The 22,485-nt window shown below is 41.0% G+C and overlaps 2 protein-coding genes and 1 long non-coding RNA gene across 32 annotated transcripts in view; 1 reads left to right on the top strand and 2 right to left on the bottom strand.

Annotated features, from left to right (window-relative positions):
- NT5DC2 (5'-nucleotidase domain containing 2) overlaps positions 1-5,404 on the bottom strand; it is a 31,001-nt gene extending 25,597 nt beyond the window's left edge. Inside the window, exon 1 of the mRNA XM_083429437.1 lies at positions 4,495-5,404. Within this exon, the coding sequence (XP_083285563.1) occupies positions 4,495-4,828 (334 nt within the window). The 5' untranslated portion in view covers positions 4,829-5,404. The remainder of the gene's footprint in view (positions 1-4,494) is intronic.
- Positions 5,405-8,739: 3,335 nt separating this feature from the next.
- LOC310672416 lies at positions 8,740-12,177 on the top strand. The gene is made up of 3 exons (XR_014508552.1): positions 8,740-10,464; positions 11,350-11,898; positions 11,931-12,177. It is a non-coding gene; the product is annotated as an uncharacterized lncRNA (long non-coding RNA).
- Positions 12,178-12,802: 625 nt separating this feature from the next.
- Positions 12,803-22,485, bottom strand: part of PBRM1 (polybromo 1) — a 56,960-nt gene continuing 47,277 nt past the window's right edge. For 22 of the 30 annotated variants that reach the window (XM_083429296.1, XM_083429300.1, XM_083429302.1 and 19 more), the window contains 4 exons: positions 20,507-20,653; positions 18,665-18,732; positions 17,669-17,885; positions 12,803-16,390 (listed from right to left, as the gene is read on the bottom strand). In XM_083429296.1, the coding sequence (XP_083285422.1) occupies positions 16,218-16,390; positions 17,669-17,885; positions 18,665-18,732; positions 20,507-20,653 (605 nt within the window). In that variant the 3' untranslated portion in view covers positions 12,803-16,217. The remainder of the gene's footprint in view (positions 16,391-17,668; positions 17,886-18,664; positions 18,733-20,506; positions 20,654-22,485) is intronic. The other 8 variants (XM_083429305.1, XM_083429306.1, XM_083429309.1 and 5 more) reach the window with 1 other exon arrangement.

Raw genomic sequence — 22,485 nt, 5'->3', positions numbered from 1 at the left:
CAGTTTTTAGAGATGCTCCTGTATTTTTATATTCAGCAGACTATATAACTAGAGAATTGTGTTCTTCTCTTTCTTGAGATAGCACTAGCACCTATTTGGCATCACAGTGGAGCTTAACCTGGAAAATTAAGAATACTCTACAATAATTGTTTCAGGACAGATATGACACATGGCCGCATTGTACCCAGGGACAATAGGAGGCTCCACAGACAAATGTTTGAACCAGCCCCAAGTTAGAGAAACTCACAACACCTAGGAGTTGGAAATGTAATGCATAGTCGAAAGATGTTTAACACATTTGGTGGAGATGCCTTTTGATAGAAACAAATGGTTGATGACAGGAATTAACATTGATTTTGAACTCTTAAAGACTATGTGCATATGAAGATTCTCTAAGCAGCACAAGTCTAGAAATTCATGTCATTGTTTATGGTATGAAATGGCTTTACTGGTTTTTGTTGAAGAACAGTAAGGTTGCTTGCTGAATTATATTGAGAAATTGCTTATTTCACCTCATATTTGAATACATATTACAATGCTCTAAGACAGAATGAATAGAATTCACATAACTGTAGTAGGCTTCATAAAACTTTTTTTAAAAAAACAAAACAAAACTGTAGTAGACTGCTTGATGAATTTCCAAATTGTTTTAAGCTTGTGGAAGAAATCACATTCACATTTTTTAATGTTTAATATTTCCATGGTGAAATGTGAATTTGAAGGGAAAATCTGGATTTCCAAGAGCCCTAAAGTTGTGTGTAGTACTTATAAAATCATCCAATTAGGATCACTAATTTCAGTGTGAAAAATTAAACATTGTTTGGAATGACAAACTATTAGAAACAGTAAAAATTCTCTTCTCTCAATCACATATTATTCTGAAAATTTTGACCATCACCAGCCCAAAGCCATTTAATATGTGCTTTCCTACAGAGCCGTAGCTAGGTGATCTTGCGCCCCTGGCAGATTGCGCCCCCTAGCCATGGACAAAATAGCTCTTCTTTCCACCTCTCCTCCACCCCCCCATTCAATTCACCCTCTATTTAAAACCATTTCTTATGAGGCAATAATTTATATTTATGAACATATTTTTAGCCAATTTTGCGGGGGGGGGTTGCCTGTGCCCCTGCGGGGGCCCACCTCACCCCCCTCTAGCTATGGCCCTGCTTTCCTATTCTATATACCTCTCTCATGGATTGATACAATGCTCTATTGATTTGGATAGAATTATGCAAGTTTTTGAATACTAACAGAACCACTTCAATTACTACTGAAGCTAAAAGTATGCCAATGTCCAAATAAATATAGGTTGCCTGATACAAATAAGCTACTTCCTCAAAACACCATGCAGCATTTAGCTTCCCAAAGTAGGGAAAACAAAATGCTGTGAAAGCAGCTAACCTTAAGCAACACTGAGGACTGAAGGAAGCAAACACTTCATCACACAAGATTTAACACAACACATCAGCTTCACATTCCTAGTGCCCTAAAAAAATATTTGCTCTCCAGCAATTTATTCTAAGTGGCCCTGCTTGATTCCTCAGGACTACTGCTATCTAATGAGAAAACACCCCCCAAGTGGGAACAAGTTAGCTACCACAAGATGTTGCTACCATTAATATGCAAATGGAAACACCACAAAACAACTAACTTCCCAAACTCATCACCACAGATTTGCAGTTGATCCTTAAGTCACACAGCACCCAGGTTAAACAGGATTAAGACTAAGCTTGTTTTGTTAACTGATGTTTTAGCATATTGTCTTACGTTTTTAATATAAGAAGCCAGGTCCATTGTGGGGAAAACAAAGGCTCCAGCAAATCAGACTTAGCATAAGCCATGGAAGGCTCAGCAGGAGCACTGGGAGCTTTTCATTTTCTTCTCCCCTTAGTCACATTTATGCCTTTCACTACCCTCCTTCCCATAGCCCATGCTTGGTTCCGCATCCATTTCCTCCCTTTCTTTCTCTCTTCCTCCCTCCAGTTTGAACCTTACAGGCTCCTTCCTACCTCCCTCCCTCTCTAACCAACTCCCACAGGCGCCTCTGAACCATGCATGTGGAGAACTGCTGTTAGCGTCCATTCAACTAAAATGCTGTTGGGGGGCAGGGCAAGCTGAAGTGCTGAGGGCCACTGGTGACTTCTGGCCACTACTTTAAAATGCTGACTAGTCTGCTTAGAGCAAGAAAGGTAAATGTTCTGAATTGCACTCAGAAACCACCCAGGAACCAGGGGAGCTGTTTCAAAATAGATGCTATCTGCTCCCTGATACTTGTCAATAATCTGGCTGTCACATTCTAAATTCCCTCAGCTGAAGTTTGCAAAAGCACTTCAGGAGCAGCCTGAAGCAGAAACCCAATCTAGAAGTTACAAGCATGCAAAACAATGGTCAGGGAACTATTCCCCATGAGTTCCCAAAGTTTGGAAATCAGCTAAAGCTGATTTAAAAAAAAAAGTCTCCAGACCACTGCTCCCACTCCACCATACCAGCACCTTCAGGCAAACTTCAGGCTTAGGGAACTAGCTTGTTTTTACTAGCTCTGCTAACTGGAGCCAGGTGTAAAGAATTCTCAGTTCAGCAGTTTGCTTTGGATACCAGAACTGAATGGAACTCAATTTTTCTACAGTTTGGGAATGGTCTACTCACATCCCCAAACTATTCATTTGAGGAGTATAATTTAGGGTCATTCTTACTTATAATGTAGGGTCATTCTTAGTTAAACAACTATGAGCGAGAAATCCTTGATAACCTACTTCAGATCACCCAGAGAACTGTCCAACTCTGTCTTAAGGAGGTATGTAACCCCATTTACAAAGTCTCTCCCAAAGGGATCAGAACATCTGACCCGAGTTTCAGCTTGTTTTGCGCTTATCCAACTCACCACCAGACTGAATGAAACTATTATCTTGAACCTTTTCATTCCAGGTTCTGGTCTGGTTTCAGGACAGAATTGGCTTTGGTCACCCTGACAGGCAGGGCCAACCCACTACATGATTTTGACACCTTTGGTGACTCACAAAAAGGTGCCCTCTCTCCACCAGGAAAAAAGGGGTGAAGATTTCCACCAGGAACAAGGGAGGAAATAAATACATACATTGGGATTTGCTGCTCCTGTGGATCCTGCCACCTGAGCTTTATGCGTGGGCCCTCCTGATAGGTGACCTTTATTGGGTGAGGGAAAGGGGGAATTGCAGCTCTGTTACTTTTGCTTGATCCCTCAACAACTTTCAGCTGATGACCATGGGGTGGTAGTTGAAGGCACTGTACTGTATTCATTCTCTTCCAACTTGTGGGGTAGGTTCCTGAGAACAGTACTAGGTTATTGCCAGGTGACAGAGATACAATTATGCTGCAGGGTGCAACAAGTATCAAATATACAAATAAACTCAAGAGCTTACTTGGATTTTTAAGATTAGAACATTTGAAAATATTTTAATTCATGACAACTCAGTAACATAGACTTCCGTTGTTTAAATTTTATGGGGTGAAAGGAAGGTATTGAAAAAAATCTTAACATACCGCTTTTAGCAATCTGAAGAGCTGCATGCCCATTATTTAATAGATGGTTATAGTCTATTAATTACAAATTTGAAACTGCCCAACATGACTGATATTGTATCAGCTCATTGCGTTATTTATTTTTATGAACATGCATTTTTAGACTGCAGATTTACTATAGAAAAATATAGCACTGTAAAATTTTCCACCCCATATCACTGGGTTTTAGAGTAAATGAATCTGGTATTTTTTTACATCTGTTATCTTGAAATTGTTGTCCCTGCTAGTTTCTTCCACTAGCATTTAACATACTTGGCAATGGTAAACTACTGATTATGACTTTGCCAAGGGGACATTTACTCACTGAGGGCATACTAGAAATACAAAATGGTTTCAGATGTAGACGTTAACAATACATCATATAGGATATGAAAGGCCCTAAAGTGGGCAGATGAGAACTTAATAATAATCTTACCTATCTATTACAAGAATACAGTACACTAGATGCTGATATCTAAGTGATTGAAGGAACTCAGCTGTATATTAACATGTGTCCCATATGATCTAACTTGGTTTATGCCCTTCTCATCTGAGCAGACATCTATTCTCAAAAGAGTATTTGAAGCCATTCTAACTTTGGAGGGCTGCGGATCTAGAAACTCCTGCTTGCTCTCTACAGTGACAAATGAATATCTGATGAAACATGTTGGACAAACCAACAAAAGCAATCAGATGGGATTCTGGCCACACAGCTCCCTGGCGAAATTAGAACACAGCTACGGTACTGCACTCCTTTTCATATAAAACCAGGCTGCGAACAGCTTAATCTGATGGCTCCCAACAGGGCTAACGATTTGCAGTGGGGCAGCTGGGGGAGGAAGCATTGCAATTTATCACCATCAGGTTCCACTTCCACAAATGCATCAGGCACACAGTCAAATCTCCCACCCCGCGTGGGAAGGCTAATAATAATAATAATAATAATATTTTGGTTACCGTAAACCAGCTTTTTCATCTCGTGGTACCTGGCCCAGAGATAGGACTTAGTGTCGACCCCTTCAACGGGGCTGCCCAAAGGGGCAGTAGCTGCATGGCTGGAGTCCCCGGCTCTCTTGACTTTGCCGTTCAAGGAGGGCGGCGGCGGTGGCGGTGGCGAGTGTCCCGCCGACTGGTGCTGGTGGGCCCTCGGCTGGCTGCAGCCAGCGCGCCCGTCTCCGCTGCCTTTGGAGGCGCAGCTGTGAGTGGAAGCGGCAGCGGCCACCAGCTGCAGACCGACTCCGCCGCTCTTCCACACGCTGGCGCCTGCAGCCTTGAGTCCCGCGGCAGCCATGGAGCCTCTCCGGGGCGGCAGGACACCTCTTCCGTGGGGGGGTTAAAAGGCCATAACCTCAGAGAAGCACGAAAAGGCCACCTCAGCCCCTCGCAGTCCCCTGCTCTCTGCTCCGGCCACTGGCCGCGCGACGCGACTTCTCCAGCCACCGCCGCCGCCGCGCAAGAGCCAGCCAGCCAATGGAAGCGCAGCCAAGCTGGCCAATCCCTGGCGCCCCATCAGGAGAGACCCCTTGCGAGGAGGGAGCAGGCGGCGGGGTCCCCGAACCCAGGCGCTGCGTGGCGACTTGGGATTTGTAGGCTGAGCGAATCTTTTCCTAGCGGCCTCTCTCCGAGTATTCGAGGAGCCAAGGACTACCACACCCGTGAGCCTTTTCGCCCGCCCAGCTAGAAGGCATTTAAATCATTCAGTGCGGGGATGTTTTCCAAAAGACTGCGCGCTTAACGATTGTGTTGCGCTGCGGTTCTTGCCGTGGGGAAGAGGGAGGTTTGGGCTACGGTTTCTATTTGTCGTCTGCTTTTCCTCGCTTAGTTGTTTCTGCCTGTCTGGATAAAGAGGGGACGTTTATTCGTTAGAGGAGCTCTCAGTGAAATAAATGGATGGAGGGAGAAGAGAGAAGGGAATTGCTTCTCCACGCTAAGCCTATTTATTCAGAAATAAGTTCCATTGCTTTCAGCGGGGCTTACTCCTATGAATTCTTACCAAGGAATAAGCGCCACAGGGCTTCTGTGAGCCCAGTGAGATTTGGCGTGATCTTCGGCGGTTAATAAATTATTATTAATAAACATGCCATAATAAATGTTGGCCTTTAAGATGCCACATGGCAGTTCTTTTCCCCGCCATGCAGACTAATAGTTCCACTGTCAGGAAATGACGCACTGGAATTATTTTGAAGGGAAGTAACAGCCAGTCGAATATGCATCCAAGTTGCACAACGCAGCGCTAATACAGCCAACATCTACAACACGGCTTTTTTCTGGATCCTGTATCTTCAGCACGAGTCTTGTCCCCGCCCCTACGAGCATTCCCTGAAACACTAGACCTTCCTGTTTTGTAGTTTAGAGAAAAGCAACAAGGGGACACCTGGAAGCTTATGGCGGAGACCTGAAATCCTGTGCCCCTTACTCGGGAGTACTCCCACTGAACCCAGCGTGCCTTTAATATCGCTAGGACCTGGCTGCCACCTTGCTCCCTTGCGCTCTCGGGCCCACCATTAGCGCTCGAGTTCCTCAGCGAGAGCAAAAAACCCATCTCCTCCCGCCTATTCCTCATCTGTTCCGCAAGCCACGCCCTCTAGCGCAGCGAGCCAATGGGATCCGGCTATTTCCCTTAGCGCGTCAGTAGGAGGCGGGGCGAGTTTTCCTCTTCCGTCGTCTCTTGCCCACAAGGGGTAAGTCTGCCGCCTCGCACAGGTCTGCTCTTTAGGCTCCAAGGTGAGGGCCTGCCGCGCCTGCGGCAGAGTCTTCAGGGCGGCTCAGTGATTGGGTGAATTCGAAAACGCAGAGTGGGGGTATTTGCCGTTATGACAGTTGAACCTGCGAGGGGTGGGGTGGTCGGGGTGGAGGAGCTGCTGCAATAAGCGCTCCAAACTCGGGCCCACAAGAGACTGGAAGGTGTCAGTGGAGTGGCGAATAAAAGACGCGGGTGATGGTGGTGGAACATAGGGCTAAGAGGTGAATAAAATGATGCACCTTGCGGAGAAAGTCACCCGCCCGTTCTCATAGTGCGGAAACTAAGGGTCACCTAAGGAAGCTTAATAGTTAAGCTGTGGAGTTTTGTACTGCAAGATGAAACAGTGGGCGGCTTCAAAAGGGGCTTGGACAGGGTCCGCCCAAGACATTTTGCCGCCTGAGGCAAACCACTGAATGGCGGCCCCCTTCCTCCCCGCCAGGGAAGGAGGAGTGGGTGAAGAGCTGCATCAGGAAGGGGGGCAGGCATAAAGATAACAAGGGAGTCTGCTGACCCTATGGGTCCTTCCACCTGAGGCAGTCGCCTCCCCTTGTCTCATGCATGGGCTGGCCCTGGGTTTAGACAAAATTAATGGAGGGAAAGGCTGCTAGTCACGATGGTTATTGGAAATTGATAGCCTCTGAATACTAGTTACTGGGAATTACAAAAGGAGGAAATGCTGCTGTGTTTATGCCCAGCTTCCATCCTGTCCTGGATGAAGGACTAGATTGGCTAACAGACTAACTGAAAACAAGACTAAAACGAGTCATGACTAAGGTATTAATTTAGCCCTTTTTTCCTCCAGGAACAGGACCACCTGATAAACAAGCATCTAGTTGCATGTTTGTTGAGAATAGGTAGCTATTTGTCTTAAATGCAAAGAGAAAGCAGTTGTAAATAGTAGGCTGAAGTAGTGATTAAGTTTCATGAAGGGTCTACTGGGCCTATTGACTGATACACACTATAAAATTCTGTAGGTACCTCAAATATACAATCTGTATAAAACAGGGATCAGTAGCCTGTTCCAACAGCCAATAGGGGCAGTGATTTACAAGGGGCAGGTACAAGAAAATAGGTAATGTTCCAAATATACTTAAGGACACCTGGAGAAAATGGCAAATGTAAAATATAGGACTGAAAGTTTTAATCAGATTTAATTAATAGCCCTCCTGATCCTATGCATGTTTACTCTGAAATAAGTCCCATTGAAAGTAAAACTTGCAGTGGCTTTCCATATTTTTTCCACTGAGCTCCCTATGAATAAGAATGAATACTGTACTTATTCTTAAGTATGTTAAATATGTATACTACTTATAATCAGCTAACTTTACATAAGGTAGTTCAGGAAACTTGCAAAACTTTTTACATGTTAGCAAAACGATAAACAAGAAAACTGGCATTTATTTACCAGTCAGAGTACTGGGTGATTTTTTTTCCATTATTCAGTAAAACAAATGGAGCTAAATATTCACACAGAAGCTCTGTTAACTTTAATGAACTTTTGCAAGTTTCATGTCGAAGCTTGGCTCTTGTTTTTACTTCTCAGTATTTCTCTTTTCCTTGTGTGTGGAATACACACTGTTTATACACTGAATGCTGCAGAAATGATTTGATATTGCAGTGGAGTCTTTATTTCTCACTTGTTGACGTGAACCTGACTAGGTTGCATCCCAGACATAGAAACACAAATATAAAGTTGCAAGGTCAGTGTGCTAAATTTATTCTGTTAATTATTGTTAGGGGTCCTTGCATTTCAAACTGTAAAATATACCTGACAGCTAGTGCTAAATAAATGTTTAACAGAAGCATAATTATGTTCTACTGTTGGGAAAGTGGTTTCCAGGGTTTTTTGGTGAGTAATTCAGGAGAACCCTCATATTAGTGCATAGGGGAGGAGAGGGGGGATCATTTCATCTGGAAGCTGAAAACCTTGTGTGGATTAAAATACTGTCATAGTGCTATATATGAGTCATTCTATAAATGAATGTGAAAATGATAGAATGCATATAAATTCAAGAATATATTCATATGCACACTGTCCTAGGAATAATTGCCAATTAAGTGGAATTTACTAATGAGAAAGCATGCATAGATCAGTCTGCATAGCTCTTTATCATTTGAGTTTTGAATGTTTATTGCACAGGGTCAAGTTGTGTGTACTGTACAAGAAAGATATGAAACCCAGCTGGTTTCATTAGCTACTCTCCATATAGGTTTATTAATCAATCATCAATTTTTTACATTTTCTAGGATCAACCACTCCCTTGCAAGGATTATAAGTTCCTATGTAAAATGCTTGTCAAACATAAAATAAAACTACTCTTGAACATGGTACCTGGAAAGCAACGCTTTGGAGTATATAGATTTCTCCCTTTCTTTTTTATCCTTGGAGGTGCTATGGAATGGTTTATGATCAGAGTCCGAATTGGGAGAGAGACTTTTTGTAAGTATTTTCATAAAGTTATCTAGTATTTTTCTCTTAGCAGATATATCTACAGTCATTGTTAAAAGCCTAGACTTAACAGATATTTCCTAGTTTGTGTAACCCATTACTACCTCTAAAATAAGTCCATAATTGCTTGAATAATCATACCTGAAGATTTGCTTTGCTTTATGTTCAGTTTTTATTAAATGGAGAAATAGCCCAATATGATCTCAAATAGGTAACCACAATATGGGTAACTTAAGACTTTATGGCTAATGGTATCAAAGGTCTCAGAACTCTTTAATGGGATGCAGTTGCCCTTGCTGCTCTTCTAAGAGACAAGTGACATATTTCACAAAGTGCAATTTCAGTGCTATGCCCAATTCAATACCTAGACTGGTCATTTAAGAAGTTGATGGTTTAGTCAGCTACTGTATATGCTCAGTGATCTTCCCCCTCCCTTGAAAAAGTTAGAGATGAACTGATAGCTACCTGGAGAATCCACATTTAAATAGGTTTTTGAGGAGGGATGAGCCTCTAGAAATTTAAGGCAGTGGTAGTATATTGTTCTCTGTGAATGAATGATCCTCAGCCACAGCCACCAAGGAAGTCTGTTTTTCTCAAAATGGTTTTACCAGCTTTGTTGAGTGTTGGTACTACACCCAGGTGGTTCTTTCTCATGCATCATTCTCCCTATCAAATGGTAAGACAAACTAAAGCTAATTCAAATAGCCTTAAGCAACACGGCCCTGGTCAAATAATCTAATAATTTTCTTGTGCATGTAGGTGAAGTTAGGTTGGGGGGAAGAGCTCCCCAGATGGTTGACAGTGGGAATCACTGCTCATATCAAAGATAATTTTGGCATGCTAAGGCAGCTATCTTCAACCTTTTCAGATCCAGGACCCATTTTTAACCCGAACATGTATTTGTGGTAAAAGATTAAGAAATGGGTCCCCATACTTCCATGGTGATAGTGCTCCTGTTATGACCCACCTTGGATCAGGCTTGGACCAGTTGAAAAACTCTGCTCTGAGGCATCCATAGCCAGTTTTATTTTTCTGCCTCAGTTGTCACTTCACTCCCTGCCTCATATTGTTTGTTCAGGGCAGTCTTTCCTTCATTTTTTGTCTGTTCTTGGTGTGTGGCTATTTGTGGGACCCTTGCTGACCCTTCTGTGCTGCTGGCAATTGTTTTTTTCTGACTTTTTCCGTACTTTGCCACCTTGAAGTTCTCCGTCTCCTTCCTTCTCTCCCACCCCCAAAGCCACCTGCCCTCCCCTCCCCTCAGCCATCTTTGCCTGCCTTTCTCTCAATCTACCTTCCTCTATAGTCTGATGAAAAAGTTAAAAATCAATTAAGAGAGGACCCTCTTATTTATTCCACAACCTGTTTCCCTGCGCTGAATACGATTTGGTCTACAGTCTCTTTAATCAGTCCATTGATACTTATCCTGTGATACATCTTTTTTGTGCATCTAAGATGACATCAGAGCCTCACTCTGGTTGGCTATGGGGTCTGCCTCTCTCAAACTACTTGTTATTTAATTTTTGTTCCATATCTTCATGCTTCTCAGTTCTTTTGGCAGGGAGTATTGTCTTATTTTCTGCCACTGTTCTGCCTTTGGCTTATTCCACTTTTCTGGGCTTGTAATAATTAAACTGGCAATGGATGCCTTAGAGTGCCAGAAGATTGATTTGAACATCAATTTCTGCTGTCAACCATTGGCTGTCATCCTACATGCATGAAAAACAACCCTTCACGGGTAAGTACCAGCAGTATCATCTCATGAAATAGGTAGCAGACTTAAGTCAGCAGTAGCCTGGCTAGTTTCTCCCATGAGGCTATTTTGGTTAAACCATATTCACCTGTTTTATGGTGCCTGGTTATATAATTTCTGGTATTCTGAATTGGAACATGGCTGGATCTGTTATCTTTGATCTAACCTTGGAGATGAGGGATCTCTTCTTTGAAGGTTAGTGCTAAGATCAGATAAGCCTCTGCCTGCTCTTTGACGTAAACTGCCAGAGCAGGCAGCCGTTCTCTGATCACAGTGCTGTGGAATTACAGCACAAGATCAGAGATAAATAAGACTCTACTGTCTTTTATCATCAAAGAACAAGCAGAGGCTTGTCTCTTCTCTTGGTTCTCTTGTCCTACTACACTAGGAGATGTGCCTCTACTTGCTGCTTGATAGTGAAAGGCAGTAGGAGAGGCTTATCTCCAACTGTAGTGCTGTGGGACAAAAAGTATTAAGATCAGAGATAAGCCTAACACTTCTGCTACAGCTTAAGCTTTGATTCACCATATATATATCAGATGATTGATAACTGGATGTTCCCACTCGCCTATTAAAAAGGGTCTACTGGTGGGTCAGTTCTAGATCCAGTGCTTTGGTCAGATCACATTCCCCATCCTTGTTCTAACAAGCTTTGCTTCTATAAATCATTCACTCATTGCCATGGTATATTCTTCAAAATATGATATTTGGTCCTGTGATCTGGTTTGGCATGAATCAGCCCATTCAGTTGATTGTTTACATTGCCCGGGGGGGGGGGGGAATAGCTGTCTAACGAAGTGATGTAATAAATGTAAGATGCATTTAAAGGATGTTTCCACCACAGTATTTTGAAAAATAAATATTTTACAGATGACGTTTACCGTAGAAAAAGGTCTGAGAGACAGCATGAGCAAAATTTGGAAGGAAGATGACTTTGACGCTGAATAATTTAGATGAGGTGAAATCTGAACTTCGAAATCCTACTTGCCTTTCACATCTAAATTAAGAAAATTACAAGTGTTCAGACTGAACGATGACTGTTTCGAGTCCTATGAAGTTTTTGCTACCCAGGTTGCTGGAAGATGCTGTAGTTGTTTTATTGTAGTCACAGCTACCCAGGAACTGAACAGTAAAGACCGGTTACAATACTTATATTTATTTCAGAAGCTGTAATTAATTGTACATCTAAAACATTTCATCGTTGGTTTATTGATTTATCACCTGTTTTTATAAACCCTTCCACAAATACAACTTGTAGTACTGCTTCTCTTTTCATTTTAGGGAACCTGTTTGGCATGACACTGGGCTGGTTCAGATGTAGCAAGCAATCATGACACTTGTCCATGCATGGCCGCAGAGAATTCTGGAAGCTTTGCTCTGGAAAACTTTAGTACATTTCCCCCTTTTCAGCTTGTTTCAGTCGCTCTAAACAGCTGCTGAATCAAGGGAAGCAGTGAGTGGTTCATCTATTATTAGCCTTTGCAGGGTTGGCTAATGTTTCTTGAGCCAACGACCACATTGATCCAGGATCAGTCTTCAGAGGGCTGCATGTCATGGCCAAGTATAGAAGTGGCTTTATTATTATTTAAATAATAAAATGTGTATGTGTGTCAGTGTCATGCATCCCCCCCCCCCGGTCTCTTGGAACTGGATGCAGCCTGCACATTAGCCACACCTGCTTTAAGGGCTTGAAATTGTACTGTAATTTGGGGGTAATTTAACCTAAGTTAACCACAATATGCCCCAAGAAATAGACCTCAAGCCTGTATAAACTTGTGCGTTACTCAGCTCAAAGTCCTAATGCATGAACACACAGGTGCATATAATTCAGCTTCAGAGGAGTTACACTCCTCAAAATGGGGAGTACACTGAAAAACGTTCCTGTTGCTTATATAGCTTTATGATACCCGCTATGCTCTCTCCTATAATTTGTAAAAATAATGTTTTGAGATGTAGAGTGCATTTTGCTGGTATTGATTATGGTACAAGTAGATCTAATGAAATTAAGGACATTTAACATTCTCTTCCATAGGTCACATACTATATAAGCTGTACATGTACGTAGGAATTAAGCGTTAAGTGAATTCAACAGTGATTTTCCATACAGGCAAAATGTGTTACCACCATCATACACCTGAGATTCAGTGGATTTGTGTATTGATTTGATACAGCTCTATATTAGGACAGTTCAGATTGTTTCATATTATCCTAGGATTGCTTTTTGGGGGAACTGACAGTATGTATAGCTTGCTTACCCCTGTGGTTTCTTTATAGGACACATCTAGATTTCCAGGAAAACTAAGAATAAGACATCAAACCTGGCTAATCCAAACTGCAAGCTATTTTTATTCAAATTAAAAAGCCTCAGACAAACTGATAGTACATGCACATTGACTAGTTATCACTTTACTCAATGGAGTATACAACCAGGAGTAAAAAATGAGGCATGGATTAACCAGGTCCAAAAAGCATATATGCTGAAAAGTATATTATAAAACATCAACTTGAATTATTACATAAACACATTTGCTCTAAGGGAAGAGTGGGGAATATGGAATAGGAGATGAACTGCTGATCACTTCCAAACTGGTTCACTGAAACATGTTTTCCACTCAAGCCAACCATTTCCCATACTCTTATTTGAATAGTCAATGTCCTTTTATTCTAATACAGTGCATGGCTGTAGAAAAAAAAATAATAATGGGTCCAAATGGTCAAAAAAAGACATGGTTTGCTCTTCTTCTCAACAATTTATAGTTAGGAAAGTTTAGTTAGCTGGTTGTGCAATACTGGATTGTAGCCATCAAACTTTAATCCTACATGTTACTGAAATGCCCCCAGTAAACAGAGACATGATTTTGGAATAAATTAAATTTAAAATAATTAGGGCCAGCCTAATGGTCTAGGAGGAGTGCTCTGCACTGCCATAGAAAAGGCAAAGGTCTCATTTACAGTTCTAATTGTTTACTCCTGGATTATTAGAAATAGTGAAGCTGCCCTCTTCTTAAATGTATGGGAAAAACAATGCTGCGTATTATTCAACACTGATCCTCCTGAATTATACAGCATTCAAAGGGTGTCTCATCCTGTTTATTTTTTAAATAAATAAAAATAAATAAATTCCAGGTTCTTTGGTGTAGTTTTTGCAATACCTAAAACAAAAAGTGATTGTATTAGTAAAAGTCTATGGTGTTTCCAAGTACTAAAGATCTAGGACTTGCTGCCTCCTTATGACATTGAAACTGAAATGTGAGAGGTAATTTCAAACACACTGGCCACGATCCAGAAGAGCACCCATGCACTCGCCTCAGTAGCTCCCAGTGCTGAGCTGATTTGGCATTGGCAGCTTCTGCTAAGTCACCCAAGGAAAACTCCTGGGTGCATGCAGAGATCTGTGAGGTTTTTAAAAATTGCAAAGGCCATATACTAAGATGTGTGCCACATATGATATAATGATAAGGATACAAAAATCTCTGTAATATTAATATTGTATTTTGCATTAGTACCTCATCTGAAGAACCAAAACTTGAATAGTGTATTTTTCACAGGCTACTTGCTGTCATCTTCATAATGCATTGTATCACTGAAACAGATCCAGAAACATCAACTAAATATACATTTTTCTGGATGTGTGTCAAAATAGGTAATGGAATGTAATTTTCATTGGGTGAACTAAAGTTGGTCCAATAAGACAGTTACTTATCCTGATGAACCACTCATTCTCTGAAGCCAGCATGGCAACAATTCTTTGTTAAAATCAACCTCGTAATTAAACATGACTTCTAACGTGCCTCCTAACTGATATTTGTGCAAGCTTTGTCAGGTGGTGGCCTCCTGAATTATTTCTTTGAATCCATGCTTGATAAGCATTCCCTTACTTGTCAACATTCAAAGCTGTTTTTTCTAAACTTATAAATCTAACTTTAAAGATGAAGAGGGAGATCTAATTGTGGCAGCCCATCTTTGCAACAGGGCTCCATCCTTCCCCTCCAGTCCCCCAACCCTCTGGAGCATATTTTGGGGGTGCACATGAAGGAGGTGCTCCTCTTTCTACAAGTGGATGCCCCCTTGTGCTATGATGGATGTCACCCAAAGAAGGAAGGCTGCTGAACTAGAAAATCCTAGTATCAGGGCTATACTATTACACATGATGTTTATCAGAGTTTATGTGCAAACCTCTCTGAAAAATGACTAGTATCGGGGACAGGGTTCTACCCTTGATTTGAGGGGCCCATGCCAACAATTTGCACTGGAGAAAAAGCTCTTGAATTCGCTACCCCTGTCCCCCCCCCCCTTTTATGGAAGAAAAAGTGTGCAGTGAAAAGCAGGCTATGCAATTAATGCCATTGGTAGTCTGGCCCTCAGGCAACAAAACAGAACTACACAACTAACAACTCCAACTGGTTTCACCTAGGACTTTTGACATGCCTTAAGGAACTCTCTGCTTTGTGACTACTGTTACTAGTAAAGACAAATGCTGTATTGTCCTATAACTGTGGGAACAAAAATTAGATTAACTTTCTAAATAAATTTATGTAGGTTCAGGACACCAATTCCTACATATGATCTGCTGTGTTAGGCTTATAAGCAGTGCTGTACAGATAGGACTATGCGTACAAAAATTATCAACAGTAGGACTGCAGTGCTATCATCAGAGCAACCTTTAAAGAAAAAGTGTCAAAATACCAAGTCCTGAATAGAGCACTTATTTTAAGCTGTTAAAATACATATGCTCCTTTTGCATGCTCTGTTACTTACCTTCCAATATCAGTTATAAACTGCATTAAATTTGCAGTGGGAACCTTAAACTACAAGAAACAAAACATCCAATTCTGATTTCGAAGTGAAGGTCTTGGAAACTAAAGCTTTGCACCTTTAAAAATACACATGTATAAATATTCTGATCTGAGAATTCAAAGATATTATGCATCCTTCATATTAGGACAGCAAAGTAGAAATCCCTCCCCCTTTATACTTAAGCTTACTCAAGTATTTCCCAAGGAGGTGGTGCTGGTGGTGATGAGCACAGGTCTCATCCTGGAGAAATAAATTAGGTAGCACACTATCATCAGGCCAATGTCTACTGGCATCACATGCAAGCTTTCATGTCTGCAGATCTCTTAAAGCAGACTCATCAATACAAGCCCCACTTTGAACTTATATGTGCCAACAAAAGGTGGTCAAATCAAAAGATACAGTCTTGCTTATTTCCTTTTATCAAGTTCTGGGAACAAATAAAAAAGGCCTTACATTTACCAAGTTGATTCAATCTTCTCCCTACCCTAGTAGCTTTATTTAAAGGAAGGCTTTAAGTTCTTGTGATGTATCTGCCAAAAGTCACTACCACACAAGCACATGGATGCTCATGCTGCTAAGATGCAAACTGGGATTAACTTCACATTTCTCTTCGCTACACACTCTTGCTGCTTAAAAAAAAAAAAAAAGAAGGCATGAGAACCTCTGTGTAAGGCCAAATGATGAAACCTTATTTTGCATTTATAACAAAAGTGTGAGATCATCTTCCAAGTTAAAGAACCATATGCACAAGTCTGTATATTTTTTAAAAAAGTCAACATAATATAACAAAAAGTGAAATATGCTTATTAAAAGTGTCCTTATATAAAAAAACAATCTTGCAATGTACAGTAAGATGCAATAAAACCAGTTTCCCCTCCCCCACCAATAACTAAAACAGCTATTGTTCCACAAAAATTTTATATGTTGGTATCGAAAGAGGATTAAACATTTTCTATGTTGTATGCTTGACGGATATTAAGAGTATCTCTCAGCATCAAGTCTCGAAGGCGCCATAAGGCATCTGCCATTGTGGTGTGGGCCCCTTTGCTTTTCAACCAGTGTGTAGGAAGACGGCACTCTTGTTCTTTTGAGAGATGGACATCACGTCTTCGTGCTGAAGAAGGAAAAGGGCATTCAGTTACATTTATGTACAGCTTGACAATATGAATGGAATAAAGTTCATAAGTAAAATCCACACCATGGACTTCAGCGGGAGAACGCACTCAATTATGAACACGAAATCACAGAAATCAAAAGGATTTGACAGAGCTAGCTGATAGAAACTTTTAAAAACTTTCTGCTGAAAAAAACATGCACACTTCTGATCAGTTTTTAAAATAATCACTTAACAGCCCAACTGCATGAAATTTCAGATAAATCCATAAACTGAAATAAAAACTAATACAGTGGACCCTCTAATTATGTCCCGCTCTGGATATGTATCTTCCGGGTTATGAACACGGCAGACCCGGAAGTGTATACTTCTGGGTTTCGCCACACAGGTGTGCACAGAAGCGCTCAATCGCACTGCATGCATGTGCAGAAGCAGCGCCTTTGCCTACGGACTTTTCGGCTTGCGGACGGACCCCTGGAACGAATTTAATTTGTATCTGGAGGGTCCACTGTATTCAAATATTAATACAAAGGGTTAAAAGCAATGGGTGGAATTCAACATTGCACTGAATTCAACACTGTCCCCCTTGCAATATTCTGGGATTCTCCTGCCCCACTGTAAGTTAATTTCGGGGAGCGTGTGGTAAGAGGAGAGTGGGGAGAAGCTCCATTTTATAAGCGGAAGCCCTCGTGCAGGGTAATAGTGAACCTCCTTAGTGATTTCAACAGATTGCTAAAAGGCACTGTGAATAATGTATCTGCATTAGTGACTACCAACAGGGGTGAAGGAGCTGTCTTCCCCCTTCCTGTGGACTTCCTATACAGCATTTGCTGAAACAGGCTTACAATAGACGCTCCACAATTATAGAACTCCCATCTCATGGAGGAGTGCAGATTTCTGAATGCATAAAACATTCTCATTTCAGCTGTTTTAAAAGCCGGAGAAAGGAGAGTTGGCAATATCAGTCAACATGACCAATGGTTGGGAATGATGGATGAAGGGCTTTATACACAGATATGCTACTTCCACTTGAAGGGATGGGGAGGCACAAGCACAGGTCGGGGCTGCACAGCACACCAGCAAAGACAATCCAGCACCCCCGCTTGTGTAACCCAATCTTATAGCTACTTTGCCCCTCCTCCCAGTAAATGGCAGCTACAGCTCCGCCACACTGGGCAAACCACTCATACAGTATAGTACTGTACAGTAATGGTAGAATTAAAAGGACAGCCTCAAAAAAAATTCTAGGGTCTCTGTGTTTACTGCAAGTAGACTTACCTGAAAGGGTCTGGTCCCACTTGCTAATGCTACTCGAATCAGCACTTAGACCCTCAATGTATTTCAGATAAGCCTCAGAATGAAGAAGCCTTTGTGTCTTTGGTGGAGGGGAGACAAACATAGGAGTTGTTGGCTGCTGCATAACTTGCTGGGCTGCTGGATTTTGTCCAGGGTAGGGAGGTGGGGCCTGCTGGCCTGGTGGACCAAGGATACCCATCTGGAATAGTAAAGAACAATACCTTTAAAGGTCAAACATAGCCTGGCGATTGTAGTATCTCATTGAACCAAAGATAAGTGGCGAACACTGTGTTTCTATAGACGGTTCCGGGAAAGGGAAGAATAGGAAAGGGTATAACAGCAAAAGCATCTGAAACATCCTTAAGGGAATAACGGTTACCCTCAGGTGTGGTGAGAAATGTGCCCGTGCCAAAAAAATAAATCTAAACAAAACCTGTTTCACGTTGTCGTATCAAGACAGTCTGAAATCTCCACAAAACAAATGGCTTTCACTTCCATGCACAACACATTCATACATATCACATTTTTAACTGTTTGGCTATCTGGAATCTTACTTGTTGATTTTTGGCGAAGATTACAGGGAATGGTATTGAGAGCAAAAGGAAGAAAGCAGGGCAAGAAATCAATAGTCATGAAAAAAAGAACAAGGAATCGTTTGGAGCAGCTTTCCCCAATGTGGTGTCTTCCATATGCTTTGAACCAAAACTCCTATAATCCCTTAACATTGGTTGTAGTGCAAAGTATTTGGACTCCATCACCAGCACCTGTTGCCTTACTTAGCTCTTACTATCTGAGGGGATAGTTTATATCCTCTAACTCCTACATCATTAAATCACATGCCAGATGTAGTAAGGAAGCAATATCAGAAAATAAGAGGAACAATAAACTCACTAGGTTGTGGGAGGTCAATTTATTAAGAAACAAACCCTTTGAGAGTATGATTTATAGGATTTTCCTATGCCTATCTAAATCACTTACCTGCTGTCCAAAAGGACTTCCTGCTGAGGGGGCTCCTACCATGGAGGAAACGCTTTGACCTATAACACCTGTATTTCAAGATGTAAAAGAAAAAGAAAAAGGAGTATTACAGGTATTAAAATATGATCCCCTAAGTATTCTTATTAGAAGTAGCAAGTTTTGTTGACTGACAGTTTGCGGTGTTTGGTGGGCTTCCATCCAAAATTATTTCATCTAGTAATAATCTCTTCTGTAGTCTCTGAGAATAACCTCACAAAGACTGCTGCTACATCACAAATGAACTCATGAAGTTGTACAGGCCTGCTAGCTTATTGTGATGGTGGCTGTTTCTTCATGTTTACAATTTATTCAGCACTAGCCTTCCTGGGGATTATAAGGATACAGTTTGGAATTTTGATCAGATATGCAGTCATTTCTATCCAACAATGACAGGCTTTCCTTGTTGAATAAATGGGTCTACTTTATTGGGGTTTTAGAATTGCTTTTAAATGTATCTCGTTTTGTGCTTTTAACTATTTTTAAAATCTTTTACATGCAAATAGCCTTGAGATGGTTGCTTAGAAGGCGATTAACACATCAATGATAATCATAGTAACACTGTTTCTGCAGCTAAGGAGACAAGGTGTTTTTAAAATAGAGAAACATGGCAATGATAGTGAACATCCACAAGCACTTTATGGCTGTTCAACAGCACAACGAGCCATAAAGAAACTATGGCACACATCTATATTCCAAAGCTATAGTTCATTTCTCACTGCAAATCCTCAAATTCTTGATTGCTGGATGTTAACTGTATACCCTAGCAGGCTTGAAGGAAAAAAAGGGATTTTAAAGGCAATTATTCATGTTCACAGATTTTAGGGGAACACTACTGTGAAATACATACTTAGAAATAAAGCAGGCAAATCACATTAGTTTTTGCCCACAGGTTAACAGCTGAGCTTATCCACTGCATGCAGAAAAGGAGTATGATATACCATGTAAAAGTGAAAGAAAAATTTGCAGCAGCAAAAAGGAGAAGGTGGCAATGAACAAAGGTTCCATAACAGCCCCTGTCTCCCTATAAATAGAAGTTTAATAATTGGAAACAAAATATCTGTTTCTCTTAGTTAATGTTTCATTCATGGTTTTGAATAAATATTGATCCACATCACAAGAGAACATTTACTTTTAAGTATTTATCAAACCTGGATGAACTGTATGTTAAAGAACAAGGCTGTACCCACATTTCAACCTCTCCAGACACTAATATTCCCCTTGGCTGAAGCTTCAGTTTGCTTTGTTTAAAAATCAGGCTACAGGGTTTCATTTTTTTAAAATGATTTGCCGTTAAATGAAGTTGTTTGAAATCAGGGCGTGTATATTTGAACTAATGGTGCACAAAGAAATAAAAAACTAAGAGTATACTGGTTTAAGATCCATGTCTGGTAGTGAAATTGTCCAGTTCAACAAACAACGTCACCTTCAACAGTTTCAGAAGGACTAGGAATTATGTGTCTTCAATACTCGATGTAACCGTTCAAGCCAGATCTATTTGACACTTTTTAAAAAACTCATGCTAAAAATACAAGGGTATTTCCATGGTCAACTCCTTTGCTGCTGGATCAGTCACATTTGTTGCTCTGCCAACATGTATCATACATGCCAAGATGTTTGGCAAATATACTTTGTATATTTCTCAATGCACCTTGCACATCTAGAGAGCTAGACATACCTGGAGCATTCGACAGAAGTCAAGCAGTTAAGCTACAAATGCACAAGCTGCAAACATTTCCCACGGCAATTGGTTAAATGGGGTGAGAACAGAGACGTGAGATAATGAGTGAATGAGGTCATTCTTACCCGGTGGTGGGATGCCTGGCATGCCTGGTGGAAGTTGGTGGGGTGGAGGCACCCCAGGGTGAAGTGGCGGCATGCTGCCCATGCTAATAATGCCATCAACTGGGCCCTGTAAAGTTGGCAGCCCTGGTGGATAGCCACCTAGCATGCCTTGGAGGACACAACAAATTTCAAACATGCATCAATGACATGCAAAATGATCAAAATAATAATTACATGCACTACCCACATATATGCACCTTCGGTACTGCCATACAACACTACAATTAGTACCTTGCAAAAATGAACATTGTTACAGTGCCAGATACTGTATTCAGAACAGATTAGTATTTAGCCTTTTGGCATATTCTTCAGGAGGAAACCAGCTGAGCATTTAGAATCATTAAGTGGTTATTATTACAAGCAAATGCAAAACGTTTCGTCAGTCATACAAAAGTATATAACATTGCGACATGCACATTCAAAAATTCACGGGACAGCAATGTAGCTTAACAGAAGATGTATGTATACCAGGCATTCAGGTTGTTTATGGCTTTTTCACTTACACAGGATGTTAACCACTTACACATATGGGAAATTAATTTAACAATACTGCATAGATTGAGCTGCTTCCCATCTCTCACCTTCATTAAGGCCAAAAGACTACTAAAACAGAAGGTATATTAAAGAGAGAGAGACCTTATCTTTCATGTGCCATGAAAGTAAAAACTTCATGGACGTTTTCATCAGAGAATATTCACTGCACAATCATCTTAAGTGCTCACATTGCTGCAAGTTACACTACTGGTAACTATAAACAGCAATGTATTGCACAGTACAATTCTTCACCTTCAAGGAATGTTAATTTTAGCATACTATAGCAATGTAAACAAGGAATCATGTATTGTACTGAACAGAAGGCAAAATGGACAAGTCTCTTGACAGAAGAGAATCAAGGGCACCGGAAAAGAAAGTAAAGATGGGTGCCTTGAGAATAATCATGGAGAGTTAAGCGGGGGGGGGGGTATATGTAGGGTCTTCACCATAGAAAATTGGGAAAGGGAAGAGATAGGAGGTAATCTTAGAGGTAGAATAAGAGGTAATATGAGAGATAAATGTTGGTGGGTGGTTAATGAGGGAAATGTTGGGGTTGTCTTTGACTGGAAAAAATGGGGATTGTTGGGCGAGGGGGACAATGAAGGTGACTGAGAGAAGTATTCTGAGATATTATGGAGAGAGAAGAAAATAAGGATTGGTGGAGAGGAGTTCCGAGAGATATAGGCCAGTGCTCTGCAAAATGGGATTGTGTGGGTGGGCTGGAGGGTTTTGGGGGAGAATAATGGAAAATCACTCAAGGTATTCTGAGAAAAAGATGGCAGTTATGTCCGTGAGTTGCTTTGGGGGCTCTATATGAGGTCAAAGGTGGTGAAGAAATACTTTGTCACATGATAATTTCAAGCATCACTTGATTATTTGCAAGGCTGGAACCAATATTGTGGATAATTTCAGGGAAGGATTTATACATATTCAGACCTACCTACTGAAGGAAAGTTAAGTTTGGAAGTAATAGCTCTAATTTTATGCCTGTGTAATCTCACTGAAGAAAATTTAACATAAAACTAGTAAAACGAACAAGAATAATATCAACCCCAAGTGGAGATATGTCACAAATACAGGTTTATGCTGTAAAAGCTACAGATCTAGGGATGCTGCTGCCCTGTTATAGGAAAGAACGGGCATCTCCTTGAACCAAACACCAGAGAGACAGATTTTCTTCTACAATGGTGCTGGCAATCCACCTGACAGCAAAGCGGAGGTCTGGCTTCTAAGGGAACCATTAAAAAATACAGATTGCTTTCTGAAAACTTTGAAATGGCTTAATATTCAATCTCTACACAACATATGCAACAAAAACAGAACTGAAAAGGAATTTATTTTTTTACAAATGGAGCTGAGATAAAATGCAACATTTTTGGACTAGATTTTCAGCAGCCCTGACGAAT

Source organism: Podarcis tiliguerta, assembly GCF_965153285.1.
Source record: "Podarcis tiliguerta genome assembly, chromosome: 2".
NCBI lineage: Eukaryota > Metazoa > Chordata > Lepidosauria > Squamata > Lacertidae > Podarcis > Podarcis tiliguerta.
The sequence above is the reverse complement of the archived record's forward strand: the minus strand, read 5'-3'. Positions and strand labels throughout refer to the sequence as shown.